Genomic DNA, 27974 nt, shown 5'->3' with positions numbered 1-27974 from the left:
AACTCAGTTTGACTTCAGTGGAACCAGGACTCCAGCCCTGTCCACCAGGGCCAGATCCAACACACGTTGATGTCCCTGGACAGACTCTTGTTTGTTTCAAGAAGAGCAAGATCAAGTGCCATAAGCAGAATGGAGTGGATCACTGGGCTGGGACCGGGAAGGAGTTTTTGCCCCAGGCAAACAATTTATCCTAATGAGTGACTGTTGCTTCATTACAAGACCACTCGTGTGGGATTCACAAAGATCACCCCACACCCTAGACTTCAATGCCGCAACTTCAAGGCACTGTCTGTACAGATATTTTTAGAGCACCACTGCAAGCCCCGGAAGCCGGAGTTTGACAGCCGGGGCTGGGAGGCTCGCTTCTGCAGGCTGTTTGCAGACATAGCCTTAGTTTGCAAGGGACAGGCATTGTGTTTTAGTTGATGAGTTTTTAAAACTTCATTTGGCAACTTCTGCCTTAAAAGACTAGATCTAGACTTAGAGTTTCACATAATACCTGGTAAAAGCACCACATCAAAGGCCACACACCCAATTAAAATAATTTCCTTCCCACAGGTCATTGTTAATAGAGGTGGAGTTGGCTGGTGTCAAGTGGTTCCGTGGTGTTTTGCCAGGAGATTAATAGGGCTGAAATTCCAAACTCTGGTCTTTTCATCCAGAAATTGGTAAATTGCAATGCAGGGAATGTCATTTTTATTCAGCATTATATTCAAAGTGGTTTTAAGAACTTTTCAGACTTTTTTTTAAAATGGCCTGTCCTCTTCATAGCTGCACCTGCAGGCAGGGATCACAGATCAATGATAAGCATTTATCTGTACTGGCTGCATTCCTAACTAGATGCTAACAGTCCTCAGACAGTTGAGATGCTATGTCTATGCTCTGTGATAGTGTCCCTTTAAACACAGTACAGGCTGACTAGTTCTTCTGGCACAGCTTCTCTGAAGGCCATCGAGGTCAAAGGGAGAAAAACATCACAAGTTCTGCTGTGAACCCTGTAGTCACTGACCGGAAGGAAGGTTTAGTGGGGCAAGCCAGGGGGATGGCGTAGTTGGTTAAGCATCAGGTTTAAAATACTCTCGCTTTGTGAAAGCCCAGCTGAAGAGGCTGGCTGGCTCAACCCAGCCCTCCGGCTCTGGGAGGTAGCTGCAGTGAATTCCATGGATCTTTCCACAGGCGGGGACTTTCCAACCCGAGCTTCTGGCTGTGCTGCCTGGACATGCAGAGCGCCTTTCATAAGACTAGGAGGTTGGCCTCAGCATCCTTGCATAACAAGCTGTGGCCACATATGCATACAAACACCATGGTCCTGAGCCTTCAGCACGGAAAGTACCAGCCTTTTCCACCGGAGCTAACAGAGTAACTCTGAGCCGCTGTGGTCAGCCGCCCAAAGTCAACATAATCACAGGCACCTGGCTAATGTCTTGCTCATGGCCAAAACATCCCTTTTCTTGCCACCGCTGAACTGTGCCCGAGCTGGCTAGCTGCTGCTCTCCACTCTAGAGGCAGCTGCGCTCCCAGGGTGCTGTCTGTATGGGATTAGTGTAGCACTCCCAGATGAAAGGTGCTGTTCTGTGAGCCAGATTCTTAGAGTGGCATGGAGAAGAATCCAAACCTTTATCTGAACCAACCCGCCCAACCTTCTGCGGCTTGCCCATTGCTCATCTTCTCCCTACTCCATAAAGAAAAGGAGTACTGGTGGCACCTTAGAGACTAACAAATTTATTAGAGCATAAGCTTTCGTGAGCTACAGCTCACTTCATCGGATGCATTTGGTGGAAAAAACAGAGGAGAGATTTATATACACACACACAGAGAACATGAAACAATGGGTTTATCATACACACTGTAAGGAGAGTGATCACTTAAGATAAGCCATCACCCACAGCAGGGGGGGGAAAGGAGGAAAACCTTTCATGGTGACAAGCAAGGTAGGCTAATTCCAGCAGTTAACAAGAATATCAGAGGAACAGTGGGGGGTGGGGTGGGAGGGAGAAATACCATGGGGAAATAGTTTTACTTTGTGTAATGACTCATCCATTCCCAGTCTCTATTCAAGCCTAAGTTAATTGTATCCAGTTTGCAAATTAATTCCAATTCAGCAGTCTCTCCTTGGAGTCTGTTTTTGAAGCTTTTTTGTTGAAGTATAGCCACTCTAAGATCTGTGATCGAGTGACCAGAGAGATTGAAGTGTTCTCCAACTGGTTTTTGAATGTTATAATTCTTGACGTCTGATTTGTGTCCATTCATTCTTTTACGTAGAGACTGGATACAATTAACTTAGGCTTGAATAGAGACTGGGAATGGATGAGTCATTACACAAAGTAAAACTATTTCCCCATGGTATTTCTCCCTCCCACCCCACCCCCCACTGTTCCTCTGATATTCTTGTTAACTGCTGGAATTAGCCTACCTTGCTTGTCACCATGAAAGGTTTTCCTCCTTTCCCCACCCCGCTGCTGGTGATGGCTTATCTTAAGTGATCACTCTCCTTACAGTGTGTATGATAAACCCATTGTTTCATGTTCTCTGTGTGTGTGTGTATAAATCTCTCCTCTGTTTTTTCCACCAAATGCATCCGATGAAGTGAGCTGTAGCTCACGAAAGCTTATGCTCTAATAAATTTGTTAGTCTCTAAGGTGCCACCAGTACTCCTTTTCTTTTTGTGAATACAGACTAACACGGCTGCTACTCTGAAACCTGTGATTATGCAAGGCACTGAATTTAGCCGTATAGAGTGGAAATCTGTCAACTTCATGAAAAAACTCGCACAGATACAGACAGACATCATCTTCCTCTCCAAATGCAAACAGATGGACATCATACCGAAAGGACTGAAGGTAAAAAATCCATTACAATCTACATACCACACAGACTATGCTGACAGCTTGTGCCACACACTCTCAAAGAAACTGCGGAACCACCTGATCAACATCCTCTACAGCAAACAGGGAAAGATTAAGAATGAGCTCTCAAAACTGGATACTCTCATAAAGAACCAACCTTCCACACAAACTTCCTCGTGGCTGGACTTTACAAAAACTAGACAAGCCATTTACAAAACACACTTTGCTTCTCTACAAAAGAAAAAGGACACTAAGCTATCTAAACTACTATATGCCACAAGGGGCCACAACAATGGTTCCCGTAACCCACCCAGCAATATTGTTAATCTATCCAACTATACTCTTAGCCCAGCGGAAGAATCTGTCCTATCTCGGGGCCTCTCCTTTTGCCCCTCCACCCCCACGAACATGATACAATTCTGTGGTGACCTAGAATCCTATTTTCGACGTCTCAGACTCAAGGAATATTTCCAACACACCTCTGACCAACATATTAACCCACAGAGACCTTCCTGCCAACACTACAAAAAGAAGGATTCTGGGTGGACTCCTCCTGAAGGTCGAAACAGCAGCCTGGATTTCTACATAGACTGCTTCCGCCGACGTGCACGAGCTGAAATTGTGGAAAAGCAGCATCGCTTACCCCATAACCTCAGCCATGCAGAACACAGTGCCATCCACAGCCTCGGAAACAACTCTGACATCATAATCAAAAAGGCTGACAAAGGAGGTGCTGTCGTCATCATGAATAGGTCGGAGTATGAACAAGAGGCTACTAGGCAGCTCTCCAACACCACTTTCTACAAGCCATTACCCTCTGATCCCACTGAGAGTTACCAAGAGAAACTACAGCATTTGCTCAAGAAACTCCCTAAAAAAGCACAAGAACAAATCCGCACAGACACACCCCTGGAGCCCCGACCTGGGGTATTCTATCTGCTACCCAAGATCCATAAACCTGGAAATCCTGGACGCCCCATCATCTCAGGCATTGGCACCCTGGCAGCAGGATTGTCTGGCTATGTAGACTCCCTCCTCAGGCCCTTCGTTACCAGCACTCCCAGCTATCTTCGAGACACCACCGATTTCCTGAGGAAACTACAGTCCATTGGTGATCTTCCTAAAAACACCATCCTAGCCACTATGGATGTAGAAGCCTCTACACCAACATTCCACACAAAGGTGGACTACAAGCCGTCAGGAACAGTATCCCCGATACTGTCACGGCTAACCTGGTGGCTGAACTTTGTGACTTTGTCCTGACCCATAACTATTTCACATTTGGTGACAATGTATACCTTCAAATCAGCGGCACTGCGATGGATACCCGCATGGCCCCACAGTATGCCAACATTTTTATGGCTGACTTAGAACAACGCTTCCTCAGCTCTCGTCTCCTAATGCCCCTACTCTACTTGCGCTACATTGATGACATCTTCATCATCTGGACCCATGGAAAAGAAGCTCTTGAGGAATTCCACCATGATTTCAACAATTTCCATCCCACCATCAACCTGAGCCTGGACCAGTCCACACAAGAGATCCACTTCCTGGACACTACGGTGCTAATAAGCGATGGTCACATAAACACCACCCTATATCGGAAACCTACTGACCGCTATTCCTACCTACATGCCTCTAGCTTTCATCCAGATCATACCACACGATCCATTGTCTACAGCCAAGCGCTACGATATAACCGCATTTGCTCCAACCCCTCAGACAGAGACAAACACCTACAAGATCTCTATCATGCATTCCTACAACTACAATACCCACCTGCTGAAGTGAAGAAACAGATTGACAGAGCCAGAAGAGTACCCAGAAGTCACCTACTACAGGTGACCTACTACAGGACAGGCCCAACAAAGAAAACAACAGAACGCCACTAGCCATCACCTTCAGCCCCCAACTAAAACTTCTCCAACGCATCATCAAGGATCTACAACCTATCCTGAAGGACGAGCCATCACTCTCACAGATCTTAGGCCATCAAGTCAGCCAGCTGTGTCCTGCGGTGTCTTGGGTCCCCTGCGTGGGCTCCCTCTGATCAGGATCTCACCTCAGTCCACGTCCAACTACCAGTAGCATTAGCACCAGTCATTAACTCACCTCTCTCAAAAGCCTCCCTGAATCCCTCCGAGGTGCAGGCGCTGGACCTCAGCCAGGCCCTGAATTCTACTGCTAGCCACCACGGGGAGCGTAAGATTCTTGCAGCTGTTGAAATGCAGTCTCCTTGTTGCTGATGGGAGTAGCTGCCTTCAGCAGCTGATGGGAGTAGCTGACCAAAAGCATGAGATATAGCACCTTCTCTGTGGGCTGCTCAACGGCAAGCCCCAGAGGAAGGAAGGAAGGGGTCAGAAACGGGAGGTGGGTGTCTGCAAACCACAGCAGAAGGGCAAAGGTCAGTCCTGCAGAATCACGCTTTGACATCAGGGCGATGCCATTTCGGCTTCCTAAAGCTGACGTTGAAGTCTGGTTAGGTTCAAAGGAGGTGAAGCGTGTTCGGGACTCGTTCGTCATGCTACCAGCCTCAGCCCATCAAACGTGGGGAGGCAGAGAGGAAGTGCTTGCTAATGGGGCAGACAAGCACACAGCCAGGTGTGGAGATGCTTGCATATAGACAGAAGGGGGAAGAGGGAAGGGGCAGTGCGATGCACCCAGGCACTGCAAAAAGAGAAGCAGGCAGACCGGGTACTACGAGGAGATGGAGGGGACAGATCAGGCTCCTGAGTGGGGTCTGCACAGGGAACACAGTAAAAAACACCTGGCAGTGGCAACACCATTCCCCAGAGTACCACCATGGTGCCTCCTCCTCAGAACCAGCACCCCCAGAGCCAGCTCCACAGCGACCTCCCTCCCCATGGCACCTCCAGAGTCAGCTCCACGGCAACCCCCCTCCCCTCCAGGCAGCATGTGGGGAGCCCCACAGAGGCAGCATGCCCCTGCCTGCCGGCAGCAGTAGGAGCCTGAGCTCCTCCACTGCTGCTGTCCTCTAGGGCAGGGGTTACAAGCTTTTTCTTTCTGAGGCCCCCCGACATGCAATAAAAACTACACGGCCCACCTGTGCCCAACAGCTGGTTTGCTCAGGACTGGCGTTAGAGCAGGGGTTCTCAAACTGGGGATTGGGACCCCTTGGGGGGGATCACGAGGTTATTACATGTGGGGTCGTGAGCTATCAGCCTCCACCCCAAACCCCACTTTGCCTCCAGCATTTATAATGGTGTTAAACACATAAAAAGTGTTTTTAATTTATAAGGGGGCAGGGGTTGCACTCAGAGGCTTGCTATGTGAAAGGGGTCACCGGTACAAAAGTTTGAGAACCACTGCATTAGGGGAAAGCAAGCAAGGCAATTGCCTAGGGCCCCACGCCACAGGGGCCCCCGCAGAGCTACATTGCTCAGGCTTTGGCTTCAGCCCCAGGTGGGGGGGCTCAGGGCCCTGGGGTTCAGCCCCGTGCTGTGGGGCTTCAGCTTTCTGCCCTGGGCCCCAGTGAGTCTAACCCTGGCCCTGCTTAGCAGATCTCCTGAAACCTGCTCATGGCCCCCCTGGGCGCCCAGAACCCCTGACTGAGAACCACTGCTCCATGGGCAGGGGCAGGAGACCTGCCGGCTGGGCATGGTGTTGCCTCTAAGGCAGGAGCAGCAGCCCCACCAGCCCAGGCCCCCATTTTACCAACTGTGCCAGGAGCAGGGGATGGGGCTTTGCCCCCTTCCACCCCGCTCCCTCCCCCAGTCGTCCCACTGAGTCCAGAGCGGCTATTGGCGAGCAAGGCACCAGGTGACCCAAGGATCAAGCCCTAAACAAATGGTGCCAGGGCCAAATCCATCCCTGCTACAAGTGGGTGCAACACCACTAATGGGGGTGAATTCGAGAGGCAGTGCACAGTGCTCTCTGACCCAGAGGCAGGAGGCCAAATCCAGCTCTGGTATAACTCAGCTGACTTCAACCGAAGTATGTACACCAGGGATGTCTTTGTCCCACTCTCAAGGGCCTGGGACCTGCCTGCTTAGAGACCTCCTTTCCCCAGGCCCAGACAGGCTGCTCTAGCCGTTTCCTCCTTGGCTTACAAAGAGGAGGCCATGGGCCAGGCCTTCTCCAAGAGGGGCTCCGCGCCTTTGATCCAAAACAGCCCAAACACCCAGGCCGTCGGGGCACCGTCCAAGGGTCATCTCTTCTCCCAGGGCCAGAGCCTGTTTACCCCGACCTAACATCAGTGAAGTGGGAGCTGGGGCCGAGTAAGGACTGAGCAAACGCTGAGTCGCTCAGGATCCAGACCACCCTTAACACCATCTCCCTTCCATTGGCTGGGTTTGTAAAGCGGTAAAGCAATAAATCAATCAGAATCACTGTGAAGATGTCTGGCTCCTGCTAACACAGAGCAGGGACTGCAGCTCGTCAGCTGCAGCCTGTGGGGCAATGGACTCTGGGGAGCGAGCCACATGGACTTCCTCTCAAGGGACCACAGAGCAGAGACAAAGCATTTGCAACCACCCGTGCAGGCCTAGAAGGTGCGGGTATTGTCAGAGATGTGACAGTGGAAACGGCCCCTTCTTACATCGGTCCCCTCTGAGGCCCCCGACTCACGTCTGCCGGATACACTGGCACAACCGAGTGGCCGGTCCCTTTCGCTCTGGAGAGCCGGCAGAGACACGAGAGAGTAAACGGGATTCTATTCTCCTGGATCGGCAGCAGTGAAATCCTAAACATGGGATTTCCCAGTTGTGAGGCAGGAGACAGGAATTACCCAGCTTGAGAGCCTAGGAAGCAGGGTTCTGAGACACTGACAAGCTGGACAACAAATCTTCTTACGGGGTAAAAAGAGTGAATTTCTCAGGGCAGCACCAAGAGAGACCACCACCCCACAGCTACCCTTGTACGCAGCCTTGCCAAATCAACATGAACATTTACACGCCCAGACACAAGCTCTACTGGCCCATCCTCACCGCAAAGGTGAAAAAAAGCATCAGGCAGCCAGCTCACGAGACCTTCAGGAGGCTGTTTTAATGGTGATGCTGCAGCCAAAAAATCCCATAGATCAGACACTTTCTGCTTCACAGAGAAAGGAAAGCTGCTCCTATCGGAGAGGTGGGGGTTAGACAGGAGAATGAAAGCATGAGTATAATTTTTGGTGGTGCCCAGAATGGGTCCAAGCCCCCACTCCCACCTCCCTCTGACCCCCTCACTTTCCTTGTAAGCTGATATATATTTTTTAAAATAATGTAAAAATGGACTGGAAACAGTACACGTTTAACAGTTTCCCTATATTGCACAATATCACTATTGTAAGAAAGATAATTTAACTAAGAATACCAACTTTATTAATACTCTTTTGAATATGGAAACAACCCAGCACTCTTGGATCAATAACCTACAAAAGCAAAAAGCTCTGTCTAATTCGCTATTGTACTCCAATCTCATAAATCTTGATAGCCAACACTGATGAAAACTCCTTTTCTTATCTTTTAGATTTGCACATCTTTCTTTTGTATAACTTCAGTTTGCAAGCTGGGTGTCGAACTCAGGCCGTCACTTGATCAATTACCCTTTTGTTCTTTTTCTCTGGGTAATTTTATTAAGAATTTCTCCACTGTTGATTATTATTACACAAAATTATTGGGGCTGAGGGGTTTGGAGTGTGGGAGGGGGCAGAGGGTTGGAGTGCAGGGGTGAGGGCTGCGGGATGGGGCTGGGGATGAGGGGTTCACAGTGCAGGAGGGGACTCAGGGCTGGGGCAGTGGGTTGGGGTGTGGGGAGATGAGGCTCTGGCTGGGGATGAAGGCTCTGGGGGGGCTGGGGATGAGGGGTTTGGGAGGGGCTCAGGCTGCAGGGTGGGGCCAGGGATGAGAAGTTCACAGTGCAGGAGAGGGCTCAGGGCTGGGGCTGAGGGTTGGGGTGCAGGGGATGAGGGCTCTGGCTGGGGGTCAGGGCTCTGGGGTGGGGTTGGGGATGAGGGTTAAGACATTCCTTTCCTCTACCAGGCTGGAGAACAGGCAGAACTGGATTACTGACATGACTGTGCAGAGCATTACGACTGGGGATATACGCTGATTTAACTGGATTTGTTTTTAACTATTATACAAATACTTCAGCCTCATAACCAAGATGAAAGGAATCTAAAAGGGTAAATCTTCATTAATGTGCACAGGGAGGTAAAGGCGAAACTTGTTATTGGGGACATGGCCAGGCTGAAAGCCAGATATTGTAAACAGGTGTTTCTGTACCTATTTATGACTCTCTCACAGTCTGCGCATCTCTTATCTTGGACAATGAAAATCCATTAAGGTGCTTCCAAGTTCTCAATGCTGTAACATTCAGGTTGCGAATCCTTGATGGAAATTTGTCCTTCCTGTGAAACCAGTGTTTTCAATCGAATTTAAAAGAATAACAGAGGGAACATTTTTCTGTGGGTCTTAAGGGTTTGTTTTTATAAAACTAATTTTTTAGATTAAGTGGAGTTGTCACCTTATTAAGGGCTTGTCCACACTGGCGTTTCACACTGAGATAAACTATACCAGGAGTTTACACTAGGAGCTTCCACAAATGCAGCTACGTTGGTGTAAAATAACCCTGCAAATAAAAGCCTGCAAGTCAGACAGTCTACCACCTACAGCAATGCACCCCTCAGAACCACATATAAAGAACAAAGGAAAGAAATGACAACTCCTTAGCAAAGAATGGGGCGGGGGATAAGGGGTTCACGGTGCAGGCTCAGGGCTGGGGCAGAGGGTTGGGGTCGAGGGTGGGGGCAGGGTGAGGGCTTTGGCTGGGGGTGCAGGCTCTGGGGTGGGGTGGGGGATGAGGAGTTCAAACTTTGGGGTGCAGCAGGCAGGCTGCCCCGGGGCTGGGGCTAGAAAGGAGGACTCCCCGCTGCCCTCTCCCCGCCGGCGGCAGCAGCGAGCTCCGGGGGAGGAGCCCCCACTCTCCCCCCTGGCACGACACTCACCCAAGCCCCAGGCTGCTGCTCAGGAGGTCCAGACAGGATAAGCCCCCTCAGAGTCGCCTGCCGGGGGGCGGGGGGGGGCAGGGTGAGGGCTTTGGCTGGGGGTGCAGGCTCTGGGGTGGGGCGGGGGATGAGGAGTTCAAACTTTGGGGTGCAGCAGGCAGGCTGCCCCGGGGCTGGGGCTAGAAAGGAGGACTCCCCGCTGCCCTCTCCCCGCCGGCGGCAGCAGCGAGCTCCGGGGGAGGAGCCCCCACTCTCCCCCCTGGCACGACACTCACCCAAGCCCCAGGCTGCTGCTCAGGAGGTCCAGACAGGATAAGCCCCCTCAGAGTCGCCTGCCGGGGGGCGGGGGGGGGGCTGTCGTGCTGCTGCACCTCCTCCCCTCCCCGGCCCAGCAGTCAGCCTGCCACTGGCGCCACTCCCTTAGCCAGCAGCGACTGGCCAGGGAGTGCAGCGCAGAGCAGCCGCCCACTGCCAGGGCGCAGGTGAGGAAGGGACGCTCGGGGGAGGCGCGTGGGGCCAGGGGATGCTGGGGGGAGGCGCCTGGGGTCCGCAGGCGGGGCCAGGGGAGAGACTCGGCCCTTAACATTAATAGAACTGGGCCCCTGGGGCCCTGAATTTGCTGGAGCCCGGGCACCAGGGGCCCATACAACTCGCCATCCCTGCATGTAGCCCCAGGAGACCAGAGACACGCAATGAGGCAGGGTCCAAGGCAGCCAGCCCTATGGGAGCTCAGCCCCTGCCCAGCGCCTATTAATAATAAATGCCCCTTTGCGTTTCTACAGCATCTTCCTTCCAAGGCACTTCACAAACATCAGATTCATTTCAGGTTTCAGAGTAGCAGCCGTGTTAGTCTGTATTCGCAAAAAGAAAAGGAGTACTTGTGGCACCTTAGAGACTAACAAATTTATTAGAGCATAAGCTTTCGTGAGCTACAGCTCACTTCATCGGATGCATTTGGTGGAATTAAGTCTCCTACAACCACCTTCTCCCTCCCTCAGAAACATTAGAAAGACACTGGCTGCAGTGGGCTGAGAAACCTATGTCCTGTCTGTGGTTATTCCTCAAGCTCCCCGTCTGATCTTGGGCAAGTCCTCTCCTCTCTGCTTCCCCAGCTGTACGAAGGGTGTAATAATAATCACCTGCCTCTCGACATGTTAATTCATTCCTAACCGCAAAGGTGCTACACAGTAACTCCTCGCTTGTGCTCCCAAAAAATGCTACTTTAAGCAAAACAATGTTAAGCAAATCCAATTTCCCCATAAGAATTAATGTACATGGGAGGTAAGGTTCCAGGGAAATTTTTTTTGCCAGACAAAAGACTATATTTTATACACACACACACACACAGAGTGTAAGTTTTAAACAAACAATTTATTACTGTACACAGCGATGATGATTGTGAAGCTCGGTTGAGGTGGTGGAGTCAGAGGGTGGGATATTTCCCAGGGAATGCCTTACTGCTAAATGATGAACTAGCATTCAGCTGAGCCCTCAAGGGTTAACACATTGTTGTTAATGGAGCCTCACGCTCTACAAAGCAGCAGGAATGGAGGGAGGAGCAACTGCATGGCAGAGAGAGACAGGGAGTGTGTGTGTGTGTGTGTGTGTGTGTGTGTGTGTGTGAGAGAGAGAGAGAGATGCACATTGCCCCTTTAAGTACGCTGACCCCACTCTAAGTACATTGTCTTTTTAAGTAGATCAGCAAGTTGAGACAGCAGCGGCTGCCAGCAAGTTCCCTCCTTCCTGAGCCCTGTCGTCCCCCCATCCACCTGCTCTGTGGAGATGGGGTAAAGAAGCGGGGGCAGAGAGGACACCCTGACATTAGCACCCTTCCCCCCCGCCTCTGCGCAGCAAGCAGGAGGCTCGGGGAGCAGCTCTATGGCAGTGCGGGGTGGGACAGATGAGCTGCCGGCAATAGGTAGACAGCTGGGTGGCTGCCGCACATGGAACTTAGGGGAGCAGGGAGTGGATGGGGGGCTGCTGGCTCACCCTGGTACCAAGCCCCCATCAGCTTGCTCCACTGGGCTGCTCTTCCTGCAAGCCGGGGACAAAGTAGGCGGCTGCCAAACGACGTAAGGAGGGAGCATTGCGCAAATTTAAACGAGCATGTTCCCTACTTGATCAGCAACGTGACAACGAAACAACATTAACCGTAACGACGTTAAGTGAGGAGTTCCTGTACTAAGGCGAGGTAACACCAAGCCCATTATACAAATGGGGGAAAGAGGGTGACAAAGGGTTAAGCAACTGGCCTGAGGTCTGAGTCAGTCTGCAATACAGCTGGGAATAGGTCCCAGGAGTCCTTGCTCTGAACACATAATGGGCCTGATTCTGATCTCACATACTCCTATTTCCCACTGGTGTGAGATCAGAACCCAGCCCAGGGCCCAGCCCCACTGGCCGTTACTCTATGGCTGAGCTACTGCATTTTTAAAGTACAGGTGTCTGTCCACGCTACCATTAAAAGCCCACTAGTGATCATCAGACGCAAATCCAGGACAACAAGCTGGCTTCCTGCTGGTCAATACCACCCTGATAGGGACAGGTCGAGGCAGCCCATCGCTGTCGCCGGGAGGACTGAAAACCTGTCCTCTGCCGAGCCCTGGGGCAATGGTTGTGTGTTTCCTGGCACCACCAAGACCTACAGCATTCTGTTAGCCGAAGGCCTGGGCTGTTGGTGATCTCAGCTGTTTCTGGGGAGACGCACAGGACGTGTGCTCAGGACGGGGCTGATAAAGGGAAGTAGCTGCTGGCTGCCTTCCCACATTCAGTTTGACAATAGAATGCACATTTAGCCTGTTGGAGACAGACAGCCCCTGTGGCATGGGGGAACTGGACATGGGGAAGTGTAGAGGAATGCACCCAGTCAGGACAGCAGAGCACAGCTCCTTGGGGCTCCCTGCACAGATGGCAGCGGGGCCCCAAGGTAGGAGCAGACACAGAGGCACCCAGCAGACTGCCCTCGGCACAGGCTGGAGGTTTGGCCCTTTGCCATCATCTTATCTACCAGCAATTCCGACGCACTCACCATCGCAGCGCCCAGAAGCGGCCATCGCCACTGGCACATTACCAGCCAGTATCAGCAGCTGCAGTCATTTAAACTGAGCAAATTCCTGGAGAACAGATGCTTGTCCTCTTCCCCTTTTTGCCACCAGATGAAACCACCGAGAACGTCACAGCTTACCTCCAGCAGAGGCCACAAGAAGCAGATCAAGCCAAGGATGGGAAAGCAATGCAGCGTGATGGCAACGCAGCAGAGAGAGCACCACCGCAGAAAGGCCTCAGACATGGCCTGGCTGGCTCTGCAGCCCAGAACAGGGCTCCCTTTGTTATCGCACATCTGTCTCCCTGCTCACAGCAAGAATCCTGTTAACCCTCTTCTTACAGCCCCGGGCCTCCCGCCGCGCTAGGGGAGAAGATAATGGCATGAGGAAACTGACTGGGTGGCTTGGAAAGAACCCAGAAACGGGTGGCTTGGAAAGAACCCAGAAACGCTGTGCATGTTCTTAAAACAGGATCTCAAACTTCCCTGCACTGCGACCCCCTTCTGACAACAAAAATTACTACACGACACGACCACAGGAGGGCCAAAGCCCAGGCCCCACCGCTCCAGGCGGGGGGGGGGGGGGGGGGGCAAAGTGCAAGGGCTTCAGCCCCAGGCAAGGGGCCTGTAACCCGAGCCCCACCACTCAGGGCTGAAGCCCTCGGGCTTGGCTTCGGCTCTGGGCAGTGGGACTTGGGCTTCAGTCCCAGGCCCCAGTAAGTCTAAGCTACTTTGGGGTCCTGACTGACAGTTTAAGAACATCTGTCTTAAAACAACCAAACATCTGTGGCAAAGGAAGCCCAGAGCAATGGGATGGGTGCTGCTGGTCCCCATGCCGAGGTTCTCTCTGGTCAGTGACAGATCCGAACGGCAGCTCAGAACCAGGCCCTGTTGCTGTCTAAGGTGATTTGGGTGGCGAGACACAGGGAAACCAATGACTTGTGGAATTTAATCAATTCCTTTCCACAGATGGGATCCTCTGAAGTTACCATCCTGTAAAGGAATTGGGTAAGTCATACCCAGAGGAATTCTGCCTAGCAATTCCACTCTTTCTGTCCCCAGCCATGAGCAAGGACACCCTGGTGTCTAGCATATGGACACCACCTCAACGAGGAATGAACATGCCTGATCTCAGAGCGACCTAAAAGCAATCAGTAAGCTATCATTTCCCCAGGAGGCAGCAATCCTGGAAAGCAACCTTACAGGACCAGACCAGTGATTCTTCTAGCCCTGTCTCCTGTCTCTGATAGCGACCAGTTGCTTCAAAGTGACGTTGCTGGGGTCAAATTCTAACCAGAACATTGTAGTAGAATGTAGTATCATCACCAAAAGCATAAGTGGGTTCAAAATGGAATTAGATAAATTCATAGAGGATTGGTCCATCAATGACTATTAGCTAAGATGGTCAGGGACGCAACCCCGGGCTCTGCATGCCAAAAGATGGGACTTAACGATAGGAGATGGATCACTCGAAAATCGCCCTGTTCTGTTCATTCCCTCTGAAGCATCTAGCACGGGCCACCATCAGAGACAGCATACTGGGCTAGATGGATCACTGGTCTGACCCAGTACGGCTCTTTGGAGTTTCTTATGTAGTTTAATGCTTCCACAGATACTTTCCCCCAACCCTTTTGCTATTATTCATCCTCTAAGGATTTAAAATAGCTGTAGATAAGATCAGCAAAACAACCCACTGGCAGAAAGATGAAGAGAAAGTGAGACAGAGAGAGAGAGAGAGAGAGAGAAATTATTGTGTGGATAAGGAAATGGAAAGAAAGCTTGTTGAAACGCAGAATGCACCTCCCCCACCCCCACCAGACAGTCTCTCAACTGCTAATTTTACAAACCCTGCATTTCATCATCCAAAATTCAAACCTGAGTCCTCACCTGGGAAGGCAGCAGTGAGATTCTCATCCCTGTCTCTGGAATACAGCCGGGAAAACACAGCACAATGGGCTTTTATACTTCCATCTGGAGACTCTGCAAGAAACCTGCCCCCACTCACGCTCCCTCTGCAAACTTCACACAAGGCACTGGCTGTCCAGAAAGTCCTCCGGCACATACACACACACCCCACAGCCTCGCTCTTTCTCTGGGCTGACCTTCTCTCTGAACTGCACAATACTTCCTGAAAGAACAGGCCCACCAAAGCAAGAAAAAAAAAACGCCACCCAGAATTCACTGGGGCTAATACTTCCTCCTCTAACCCCCAAAAAGTGACACCTCCCAGACCTTGCACTGACGGCTGCTCACCATCAACCACACAGCACAAAGGGAGGTTACCATGGCTGCCAAGAAGCACAACAGACCAAGATTTATATTACTAGCCCCCCCAAACACACACACGCACACTCCCTGAATTTAAAGGGCCATCTATCTTATCAGTATTTATTTATTCAGCACTATACAATGACACACAAACACAGCCAGTCCCAGGCCAAGCTGAAGGACAGCTATAAGGGGCACCGGGAAATCTAGAGGTAGTGATTAACAGAGTAACTATATCCCCCAGATTCGCTTCTTGTGGATAACTCAAAGGGCAGGGGTTGTCCTCACGCCCTGCCTGGGATGCTGTAAGACCAGCATGATTCCTGCTACTTTCACTGCTGTGGGTGAAAATCAGCAGGGAGAGACTGGTTAGTTTCATTCATAGGTTGGGACATCTATGAACAGCAGCTAAGGCCACGGAGTGGTTTGCCTGCAGATGCTGAAAGACAAGAGCGCATCCATTCCTATTTAGAACAGTCCTTCGCTGTCCCCACGAGCCTGAGGGTTCGAAACTTCCTTTTTGGTCATAAACGAAACCTTAGATTCTGCAGAATACAATCATTTGGGTCCCTTGCCCTCCAGAGAACGTGTCCTACAGACAAGGGGCCGGGTGGAATTTTCATGCCCTTTATTTGGTACCGCGCAAGCCCACTACAAACGGTTTAGGACAGGAAGTGAAGAAGAATAGCTTGTCCATCGCAGCCACAGGGGGAGTTGATGTAGGCAGAATGGAGCTGCCCGATTAGGGATTTTTGCAGGACACTACGATTGAGTTCCTTGCTGCCGTTCAGTATTCCCACAGGCTCTTTAATAACCACATGTGGGCCAGCCCTTCGATTCCACCTCTTCTCCAAGAAATGGACCCTCTAGCTGCACACCACCTTTCTGGGGCATCACCTGGTTAGTGACATCAAGGGAACAGCACCACCTACTGGGATGTCAGACTCTCCACTCCCTTGCTATCCTGGGCAGTCATTTACACCTCTGCAAAAAAGGGTCAAGCTTGGTCCAACTTGCACAACAACGAACGGGGCAAGGGCAGAAGAGACTCGAGCCCTCTGGCTCTCTGTGTGTTTGGGGCACAGGGCTGGGATGATGGTTCGGAGTATGTGAATCACATTAATATCACTGGCTACAATAAGAAATACGCAAAAAGAAAAGGAGGACTTGTGGCACCTTAGAGATTAACAAATTTAATTGAGCATAAGCTTTCGTGAGAAGTGAGCTGTAGCTCACGAAAGCTTATGCTCAAATAAATTTGTTAGTCTTTAAGGTGCCACAAGTACTCCTTTTCTTTTTGCAGATACAGACTAACACGGCTGCTACTCTGAAATAAGAAATAGGATAACTGGAGAAAGTAACACCCAGAGCACCAAAATGCACTCAGCCCCTGCAGGAAGATCAGGGCCCAGAGGCTTCTGAACCCTCCCATTATTTGGAGATGTATCCAGGGGCTTGGTCACTGCTGTATTACATCAGTTTTGGAAGCATGTGTAGTCGCTGGAGTGAGGAATGAGCCCTTAGATGTCTAAGCTATGGCCAGTTCTGTCTCAGTGCCTGTGTGCATTCAATATCACACATACACATGCTATTTGCAAACGCAACAAAGGGGGGAAAACAGTCCCCAAAACAAACAGACATGGCATACCTGCCTCCTGGGGCATGAGAGAATTAATCGATGTTTGTGAAGCACCTCTGAGAAAAAGCCCTACCTAACTGTTAAAGCTATCCTGGAGCCTCATCCTGTGAGATGCTGAGCACCCTCAGTGGCCACGGACTTCAGCAGGGCCCCAGCACCTCGCAGGATACATGTTGCTGCCATCGCTGTTGGGTTTATTCTGTTTATAGAAGAACCTGTGCTCTCCAGAGAAACCCCCCAGAACAGGACCTGAATTTAGATCTCTCCCAGCTCAGTGCTCAGCGCTCAGCATTTGCCAATGAAATTCCCTGTACTGGAACCCTGAATTATTCATGTTCCCTTGGATAACCGCCTTCTCCTATACACTGGAGCCTGCCAAATATAGGCCCTTTTCCATTATTTAGTGGAGAAGATAGTACAGTATTAGTGGCACAGAAGTGAGCATCAGGAAGGAGTGATGCTGAGCCGACCAGACTGAAAATTTCTTACACTTGGCAAGAGAGGTAGCTCTTATAGAGGGTTTCCTGCTGCCGACGAGAACTTGTCCGACTTGATCAGAGCAAGAGAGCTCCACTGGGTTCAGCCATGGAGCTTCCATGCCGCAAGGTGAAGCGACTCGAAATTCGGATGTTGGAGGCGGCCATGATCCTGGGTTATAAGGTCCGGGAAGAGTGGCAGGATGACGGGGCTTTCCACGGACATTTCCAGGAGTGATATGTACCCATGCTGGAAGGGCCAGGCTGGCGCTATCAATATCACAGAGCTTGGTCCCTGCGGATCTTGAGGAGCACCTTGTGAACGAAAGGGACGGGCAGGAACGCGTTGAGGAGACGGCCTCCCCTGGGAGGGGGAACGCGTCCGCAATGGAGCCCGGGCTGTGACTCAGGAAGGAGCAGAACTGCTGACACTTCCTGTTGCATGGAGTGGCGAACAGGTCTATCTGGGGAAAGCCCCACTGATGGAAGATTGAGTTCATGACATCCAGGCAGAGGGACCACTCGTGGCCGTGGAACGACCTGCTGAGATGGTCCGCCAGCTCGTTCTGTACTCCAGGGCGGTACGATGCTTGCAGGTGTAGCAAGTGCTCTACACAGAAGTCCCACAGCACGAGGGCTTCCTGGCACAGGGGAGAGAAGTGTGCAACCCTGTTTGTTGAGCTGGTGGTTGCCACTGAAGTGGCCACAGCGCCGGAGGAGGCTGGCGGTGTTGCCTAGATCTAGACCTCCTGCTGCTGGACCTCTCCAAACGACAGGACTTTACCTCAGACCCTGAAAAAGAAGACCAGGAGCGGTACTCGGTGGTGCCGAAGAGCAGTGCTGAGCCTCTGGGAACTGATGCGGTTCCCCCCCCCGTGGGTGGCCGGCGCCAGAGATGGGGAGCGGCGTGACATCATCGCCGGCTTGCCCCTAGATGGACTAGGCAACCTGGCTAACACCGGTGCCTCGTCCCTCCTTGGAGAAGGCGGAGCCGTCAGGTGACTACGGTCCTGCACCGCCTCAAAGGTCTCCGGAGCGGAGGGGAGTTGAATGTCCCAGCCATGATGGTCCGTAGAACAGTAGTGGACCAGACTCGACTGGACCCCTTGCGGGGCAGGAGTCGATGAGCCCCTGGGAGCTGCCGGGCCCGAAGGAGGCTGCCGTTGTCTCTGAGGCACAGGAGGGGGAGAGCGCCTCCTCTCTGGGCTCTTTTTCTTCAGGGGCACCAGGGATACAGATCGGCGCCCACCAGAAGTCTTATGTTTGGTGCCATGTCAGAGCCGAGAGTCCTTAGTCTCCTTCATAGGAGCCGACTTGCGCGCCGTCAGCGTCGGTGCGCTGCGCACGAAAGAGGAGGCACTCAGCACAGCCTCCGCCAACCGGAGTCGGATTGCAGGCGGAGGGCTGCCTCCATGAGGATAAGCCTGAGTCTCTGCAAGCGATGCTTAAGGGTCCTTAGTCAAAACCCTTTACAAATGCAGCACTTGTCCTTGTGACTCTCACCATTGGCATCAACTCTCCGCAGACTTCACATGGTTTGAACCCCAGCGGGGGAGAAAGTCGGGGGGGGAGTAACCCCCACAGTAAAAACTTAGCCCACTACTATTATGAACTTAAGACAAAAAACTATGAACTGTATACAAAATACAACAGCACACTGCTAAAGGCGCTTGCAGAAGCAAGAGCGAGGGAAGTTCCAGGTAGCCGTCACAGGCGGTAAGAAGGAACCAAGGGGATGGCAGGTCGGCAGGGCCCTATATTGGGTGCCATGAAGGCACAACTCCAGAGGGGCACCCAGGCCGACCCTCTGGATGCTGCTAGGGAAAAAATCTTCCGGCTGTCATGCATGCGGCGTGCATACACCTGATTGGAATGGACATGAACAAGCACTCGAAGAAGAACTAAGAGGAACCTGCAAGATAGATACGGAAGAAATCCTGCCTCACACCCATGCAGCATATGAAAAAAATCAAAACAAAAACCCCAGCCAGAGTCTTGACCCCAAACAGAGAGAAGAGCCAGAGACTTCACAGAGTCCGCCAAGGACGTCTCTATTGATGTGGCAGGCACTCCGATATTACAGCGACAGACAGGCAGGCAGGTGTGTGTGAAAGTAGTTAGACAGACGGAACCGAACAAGGACTATGCACATAAGAATTATTAACATATCTTGTTTAATTCTTTGTTCACCGGCACCATTCGCACAGTCACGACAGGGCCGTCCTGAAGGATCTCAATCTTTTCTCCTCTCCTTCTGAGCTACCCAGGTGTTGCCCCACAAACCTCTCTGCTCTGTTGGGTTTTAGTTGACAATTTTTTTTTGTTTCCTACTAATATATTAACTTTTTAAGAACAGTTTCTCTGCATAACACAGACCAGAGACCCTTGCTCAGTAAGTACATACTGTGACATTTCACAGTGAAGGAGGGAATCTTACACATCCTATGTGCTTGTCACTATCGGTGCTCTGGGAGCTGCTTTGTGCTTATGTGTCAGTGGGATCACGGCCAGTTTCACCATTGTTTATGGCTAATTTCACAGAGGAACTGGGACACAAGCTAATGGCGAGGAAACATGATCCAGAACAGTGCTTCTCAGCATTTTCGGGTTGATGCCCTCTTATTTGAAGTCCAAAATTTTCAGGACTCCCTTACGTTTACGCTAGAAGTAAGAGTAAAACATGGATCAATGATACCAAAGAACTGGTGCTAAGTGTGTGTGTGGGTGTGTGTGTGTTAGTTAGGGAGACTTCAGGCAAATCACTTAATTTGCCCTGTGCCTCTATTCCCCACAGAGGCAGTACTTCACCAGGGTATTGTGCGGGTAAAATCTAGCAATGATTGTTCAGCACTCGCATGCTATGGTAATGTGGACCATACAGCTACCTAGATAGATAGGGAATGCCTCTCTGCGGCTGACTTATAGGGGAAAGTTGAGCGCCTCTCAAGCAGGTCAGTGGGTACAGACAGCTCCTCTTGCTGGAAGGATCAGCTTGATTTTGCTGGCAGTTCCCCTTTGCATTTACTTTCAATTCTCTATGAGATTTAAAACTATCAACCAAAAATGTTTGCAGAACATTCATTAACTGTTCTAGCGTGTCATTTTCATGCCCCAGATCTGAGGCATCGGTTGCACAAATTCAGCACTAGAGAGCAGCATTACACCAAATAAAACAGACAAGACCTTTGTGCCTGTATCATGTCAGACACATACTACTGAACTAGGCAGAGACAATCACTCTATCGCAGGGCAGCAGCCATGGCTGCAACATTTCTTCCCCCGTGAGCCACTTCCTGAAAACCCCAGGAAATCTCCCCAGAAGGAGCAAACCTGGGAACAGTCACTATAACAAGACAGGTTTCAGAGTAGCAGCCGTTTTAGTCTGTATTCGCAAAAAGAAAAGGAGTACTTGTGGCACCTTAGAGACTAACAAATTTATTAGAGCATAAGCTTTCGTGAGCTACAGCTCACTTGCATCCGATGAAGTGAGCTGTAGCTTATGCTCTAATAAATTTGTTAGTCTCTAAGGTGCCACAAGTACTCCTTTTCTTTTTATAACAAGACAATGTTCAGTACTGGTTCATGTTCAAAGGACTGCACAATCATCCTCCACTAGGGAGTCGGGAGCCAGTGTCAGAACAGCCTCAGATGCTCCTGTCATAGGAGCTGTACATGTTTCTAGAAAGATTATACCTCCGGAGTCCCTCCTCTCAGGTCCTGTGTATAGATCACTAGGCCACATCTCTGTCTAGTGAACCACTACCAATGACCATGCTTTGAGATTTATATAGCGCCTCACATCTGTGTGCATGGAGACCACAACCTGTCCCGCTGACCAGCACTGTCTCCTTGTGCACCCCTGTCTGTTGTCTCTGGTCTTGTACTTTGCTTGGAAGCTCTCTGGGACAGCTACCATCCGTTTGTTCTGTGTTTGTGCAGCACCAAGCACAACGGGGTCCTGGGCTATGACTGGGGCTGCAAGTATGAGGATGATACAAATAAATAATACTAAGCATTCCCTCCGGGTGGTGGGGAAGGATTATTATCCCCAGTGTGGAGGTGAGGAATTTGGACACAAAAATTATTGCCCAAACTTTCAAGAGTGGCTTCTAATTTGGGGTGCCCAAGTTGGGACCCCCTGGGGTCTGATTGGCAGTGGGGCTGGGCACTTGGACCTCTGAACAGCACCTCTGAACAGCAGGCATGGGGAGGTCCCCAAAGCTGGGCACACAAAATCTGTGACCACTTCTGGAAACGTGGCCCTTCCCCAAGTACCCACAGCTGAGTCAGGTGCAGACCTGGGCACCAAACCCAGAGAAGTCCTAGTCTCCTGCTCTAACCACTAGACCCCTAAAGTTTATAACGCTTATAGAGAGAAGAAAATGCACCCTGTTAGTGGGAAGCGAAATCAACACCACACAGTGCCACCCATCCATACTAGAAACCAGGGCCAGCTGCGGACGGGCACGTGGGCGAGCAGGGCAGTCATCCTGGGCCCAACTTCCAAGGGTGCTGCCACACTGCTCTGCCACTTGGCTTTTTAATTTTTTTTTCTCCATTCTGATTGGAGCAAAAGTAACTGGCCACTCTGATTGGCTGGCTGTTTTTTTTTTTTATTATTTCGCTTTGCTGATTGGCCGGATGTGGTTGGTTTATTTTTGCTCAGCTGCCGGTATTCAGCAAAATGGATAGGGCCACTCCTGAGGGAGATCAATGATTTCTCTGATACTCAACACACACACCCCTTCCCCTCAGGGGATCCAAGTCTCTTCTCTGTAGTCGGTAGCTTGCTACAGAGTGACATTCCCCAGCACCAGCTCAGAGCGCCACAGCTGACCAGTGCTGTGTGATGGGGCAAATGCCAGCAGGACTGCACACCCAGCAGTAACTCACGCCGATCTGGGGGCCTCCATGGGCTCCCCATGGGGACTTTGGTGACCACCACTAGGCAAAGGCTTCGTGCTGCAGTTATGGAAAGAAAGCCCCCATCCCAGCCCTGTCCCAGGACACCCCGCTTTCTGTCTACACCCAGCGATTGAGCTCCCTCTCCCCTCCACTGTCTGTTTCGGGGTGCCCAGCGTCCTGCCCATCCTTCCAGACGGGAGTCCCTCGGCCAGAGCCACAAGGAGGAAAAGGTCGCTGAGCTGAGTGACTCCCAGTCATAGCACTATGGTCATTTTTAAGGGGCCACACAAAGATTTGGGTCAATGGCTCTAAGCACAGTCTATATGAAAATGGGTCTGGGAAGCGCAGACGCATCTACATAGCTCAGGCTCTTCCTCAGACCCTTCCTGAACTTCACGCCCACAGCTGCACCGGATGACCCAGACCTGGGATTCACAGCTCATCCAACAGACTGGTGAGAAGCGCACTGAGCTCTGCATGGGGTCAGCATAGGTTTCGGCAGCCCCTGGGCTTCCTCGGAGGTCCCTCACCCAAGCATGGACCCAGCCTAACCTGGCTTAGCTCGGGAGTCCTGAGAGGAGCCAGGTGAAGTGGCCCTCCATGAAGGCACCTATCCCACCCCTGGCCTGCATCCGATTCCACAGTCACTGGACTTCCAATTCTCCCATTAACCGTACCTGGTGGTCGTCCTCTGGGACAAAGCCCTTGGCGGCAGCAAGGGTGGTCGGCTTGGCAGGGGGGGCACCTTGAGGGAGTGGGGCTTGGTCTCCAGCTGGTGGCGTTTCACTGGCAAAGGGGGCAGCGGTAGTTTCCCCTTCCCTTCTGGGACCGCTGGCCCCAGAGAGAGCTTGTCTCTGGCTGGCAGAGGAGCAGGCAGTGGAGGGGCAAAGTCAGTGAAGGAGGGCAGTTCGGAGCGACAGGGGACAGCAGGGGACAGTTCAGCAGAGACAGGAGGCGACATTGAGGAGAACTTGATGGGAGGGCGACACCCCAGTCTCGGCGGGATGGGTGGGGGCACCTGGCTGAGGCCGGCAGGGTTCTCCATCTCCGTGAGAAGAGGAGACTTTCCGCTGGCTGACGTGGGCGAGTCACCTTTGAGCTCCGGCTCTGCCCAGGCGGTCACAGCATCTGTGCTGACCCGGAAAATGTTGCGTTTCATGGGGACCGGCCTCCTCGCTGCCACCGCAGGCCCCTCCATGCCTGGTGGAGCCTCCATGAAGGCCTTCTGGAGGCCAAAGAGGATGCGCTTGCGATGGCCTGGCAGCAAGATCCCGATCTGAGTCAGCGTCTCATCCGTCAGGTTCCTGCAGTCCGACACCTTCCAGAGGTCGTTCTTCTCAAAGCTCTCCAAGTACTGGTCCAGGTGAAGGGCTCTGAGCCATTCAGCCACAAGCAGAGATGCCCCTTCCTCCATCGTGGGACGGGGGAGCTCCACCTCAGTTCATTTCTCCGCCACGTGGTGAGCTTCAAAATGGCATCCGCACCTAGAAGGAAACAAACAAAGAGCTCGTTAGAACGTGCAGGCATCAGAGCATCAAACAGGGAGGAGACAGAAGCCCTGTCCTGCCACTCTTCCTTTGGCTGTTGCATAAAGCATCCCACTGAAATCCCATGCGATTGTTACCCATTTTACAGAGGGGAAAACTAAGCCCCAGAGACGCTAAGACCTGTATTTTCATGATACTGTCTAGATCAAAGTGGGCTGATTTTCAGACCAGGCTGTTCTATTCTATCCAGGTTTTTATATTGCCCTCATCAGCACAGCATCCAAGCACCTTAGCCCCCATGAATGCCACAGAAGTCAACAGGAGCAGTGGACTGTCAGCACCTCTGAGAAAATAAAGCCACTCGTTTGGGTCCCTACGTGCAGCTTTAGGAGCCTCGCTTCAGACAGCCAAACAAATCTAGCGGTTTGCCCCAAAGTCAACCACATCTAACAACAATTAATTTCCAAGCCAACATGAACGTCACTTATGAACCCACAGAGCAAATCGGGAAACGAGGAAGTTCCCACCTTGAACTAAGTCTCAGCAAAAAGCACCCCTGAGACCCAAGTGCGTTCGACTGAAATAGTCTCTCCAAAGGGAAGTGGCAGGAGATATACAGATATTAAAAGCTGGGCTGGTGATGCAGTGGGGAAGAGACTGCAAGGAACTCCTACGCTGGCTGGGCCACCTGCCCCAGTCTGGCTCTTCCATCTCTAACTCCTAATATTCCTATCAGGAGCACACGCGAAAGAGGCTGGAGAGGGTGAATATGGCACATTGGGGACCAGCACAAACACAACAGACATCAAGCACCCTGTGTACATGGGGACAAGGGGACATCCCATTCAGCAGCAGCAGAGTGGTGGCTAGATGGAAATCAACAGGTGCAATGTTGCAAGCGCCACTGATGCCCAGAAAGTCAAACCAGTGTCCACACGAGGCCCAACACTTCTCCGACTGAGAGACGCTCCTTTAACTCTGGCTCCTTGCTCGCAATGCCAAAACCTCGGCTGACCACAGAGCTGTTACAGGGTCAGAAGCAACACTGTGGTGAAAACGCTTTGACACGGTCCGTGGACCGGTGTGATCTGCTAAGTCACTCCAATCCTTGACTCTGGGAGCCATCTTGCCCTGCTCTGCTGTGAGAACCCCCACTCCTGGGCTGGTCACGCACAGCCTCTGGCATGTAAACTGCTCCCAGCACACGAGTGAGCACTTCTGGCCAGAAGCTGCTTGGATTGTGCAAGCGAATGACACTAGCCAATATCTCCAGTCCCAGACACAACCTTAGGAACCTCCGTCTTGCAGTGTCCAGTTATGCCCGCTGGACACTGCAAGCTTATATGAGTTTGTCAATTTAACAAAGAAATTGATATGTCCCAGACTTGTTATCCCAAGGGGAGTCTCTGACACGCTTCAAACCAAACGCACTGCTTCAGGTAGAAGAAACAAACAGATAGATTTTAAGTGATTATAAGTCAAAGCACAAGAAGTCAGATTTGGTCAAATGAAATAAAAGCAAAACGCATTCTAAGCTAATCTTAACACTTTCAATGCCCTTGCAAACTGAGATGTTTCTCACCACAGGCTGGCTGGTTGCTCTTCAGCCAGGCTCTCCCCTTTGATCAGCGCTTCAGTGGCTTGATGGTGGTGCATGTAGATGGAGGCGGAAGAGAGAGGAAGAGCATGGCAAACGTCTCTCCCTTTTATCATGTTCTTTCTTCCCTCCTTCCCACCCCTTCAGAGTCAGGTGAGCATTACCTCATCGCAGTCCCAAACTGACCAAGGGAAGGGGGGTGACTCACTCAAGAGCCCAACACATCCTTTGCGCTGCCTAGCCCACTGTCCTTTGTTCCTGTAAGGCTGGGCTGGGTTTGTCCCATACATGCCCTGATGAGGTGTGAACTGCCCCTCTGCTCCTGGAGAGTTTTGCCTGGGCTTGTTTTAAGCCACGAGGACACAATTTCAGCCTCATAATTATATACATGAAGTTACAACCTATAACATTACTATGACAACAACGCTCAGTGCATCATGAGCCTTCCAAAGACACCTAACATGACAAACTTTGCATTGGATACCACACAATCATATAATAAGGATGAACACGGAGGTGCACGATGTTCCCCCAAGATACAGAGGGTCACACCCTCATCATGCTGTTTGCTGTGGGATAGCCCGTCCAGAGAAAGATCTGCCATCGTTCAAGATGCTTCCCTGCTAGCATGGTCCCTGGACACGCACACAGTTCAGAGAAACCTCCCCAAATCTCTTATTAATTATTAGTATTATTATTTTTTATTTGTGTTCTCTTAGCACTTTGGCGCCCCAGTCATGAATCACAGTGCTAGGGGCTGTACTAGAACTAAGAGATGGTCTCTGCCCACAAGAGTTTATAATCGAAGAGACAACAGATGGATACAGCCAGACAGAGAGGGGAGTACCTGGAAACAATGAGACACTATTAGTCTGCAGGATGGGCAGGGGATCTCAGCACACCACATGCCTGACCATCAGGAATCTCCTTGTTTTCCCTGATTAATAAAAAAAAACAAAAACAAAAAAAACACATACAATTCTGTGTTTTTCCATGATTAAAATGAAACGCTGAGCCTTAGTTTCCCTAGCCACAATCTATACAAGTATCAGTTGAACACAATGTTTTGTAGATATATTTACAACATTTAGATAAGTTAGAAGCCTACCACTGCCATCCATCATTATAATAAAATAAAATGACTAGAATGATCCTGTCACAGTATATTGTTCCTCTTCTGTTGTCAACAGTCCTGTTGTTTCAGACTCATCTTCGTTTCTCATCATTCAGTTTATGTTCAGAGCTTTCCATGGGTTCTACAATTGCCTGCCTTTGAACGTAATCTGCTGCCTTGTTGCATAGAGTACGGAGCAGCCCATTACCATCAACGTGAAATTTGTCCTTGCAAAACTCAGTGACACAGTCTTTAGGGGGGATTTTTAAAGTTTCCACCACCTTTTCATAACTTTGCTTACTCCTGTCTGGAGGCTGAAGTGAAATTTGAGATGCATTAAAACACAAACCCGCTGAGTAACTACTCGACGCCAGAAGCAGTTCGTTGGAGTATGTTTACCGATGTCAATTTAAAGCGTGTTTAAAAATCAACTATGCGAGGCGGAGGTTGCGAGCATTGAATAAGTGACACCGGTGCTTTCAGTAAAATGTAGTGAATGGTTAATCTATGTTTTTATTTTTTCACAAACGGCACAAAACTAAAGATTCTCTGTAAAAACGCAAATTCCGGGTTTTTCCGTGGCAAACGGATTTCTAGGATCCCTGCAGACCACTGTCCCATTTTCTGTAGGCATCACGGCGAAGGAGAATTTTGTGGAGGGATTTGAAGGAGGATGGCGAGGTAACTTTGCTAATGGAGATCAGGCGCTCCTCCCAAGCGTGAGGGCAGAGGCGACACGTGGGGGGGTCACATGGCGTGACATGCCTCTCCAGATCTCTGCCAGGGTGGGAGTCGAGCTGAGTGTGGTCAAGGGGTATGTGCCTGGGAAAGGCACCAGCACCTACCGCTCTTGCTGAGCCCCGCTAGAGGGTGCCCAGAGCAGAGAAGAGAGATGGGGCTGGCAGCACAGCTCCGCCAGAGGGGGCGCGGGGAAGCCCACTGAGTCCCATCCCTTCCTTGCCCGCAGCTGCAGTCACCTGCTCGGCTGTCAGTCTCTGGAACCCGTGCCTGCAGCAGGGAGGCGATGGGAGAAGTAAGTGGGGAAGGAGGTGTGAGGGGAGTGCGCGGAAGGTGGTGCCAGCTTGCAGCGGGTGTGGAAAAGGGGCCAGAGGCAACGCATGGGGCGGTCACATCCTCCTCCCCGCCACCCCCAAACCTTTAAATTGTGCTCCCCACCATCCAGAGTTACCGGTTGTCTCTGTGTGAGGGGCAGCAGGGGAGAAAGCAGAAAGAGGCTTATTTGACATTTTAACAATGGGCAGAGGAGGCTGTCTCATGGGCTGAGGGGAAGCAGCACCCGACAGCTACAGCGAAGTGGACCTGCTAGATAGGGTGGGGAGTCGCTAGGAGGAGCCTTGCTGCAATCGAGATGGGGGGAGCCAGGGGAGAGGTGCAAAGAGAGGGGTGATACGGTCAAAGCGGCAGCCTAGGAAGACAACCCTAGGAAGAATGGATCCGAGCAGGGCACGGTTGTATTTGTCAAGGCCGGAGAGAAGGAAGGGGCAGTAATGACGAGAGGCTAGATAAGCGTTCTAGCTGCAAGATTTAGACATTGCCAGGAGGTGAGGACCTAGAGAAAGGTGCAAGGCCCAGGTGGTGGTGTCCATAGCACTCGAGAAAGGAGGTAGCAGGAAGGTTTTTTTGTGGGGGTTG

At 51.2% G+C, this 27974-nt stretch overlaps 1 protein-coding gene across 1 annotated transcript in view; it reads right to left on the bottom strand.

Moving 5' to 3' along the window:
- Positions 1-27974, bottom strand: part of ARAP1 (ArfGAP with RhoGAP domain, ankyrin repeat and PH domain 1) — a 172781-nt gene that overhangs the window by 97880 nt on the left and 46927 nt on the right. Inside the window, 1 exon segment of the mRNA XM_043504001.1 lies at positions 22801-23609. Within this exon segment, the coding sequence (XP_043359936.1) occupies positions 22801-23537 (737 nt within the window). The 5' untranslated portion in view covers positions 23538-23609.

The sequence above is a fragment of the Dermochelys coriacea genome, chromosome 1 (assembly GCF_009764565.3).
Source record: "Dermochelys coriacea isolate rDerCor1 chromosome 1, rDerCor1.pri.v4, whole genome shotgun sequence".
Classification (NCBI taxonomy): domain Eukaryota; kingdom Metazoa; phylum Chordata; order Testudines; family Dermochelyidae; genus Dermochelys; species Dermochelys coriacea.
Note: the sequence above shows the minus strand (reverse complement) of the source record. Positions and strands in the feature narration are given on the sequence as shown.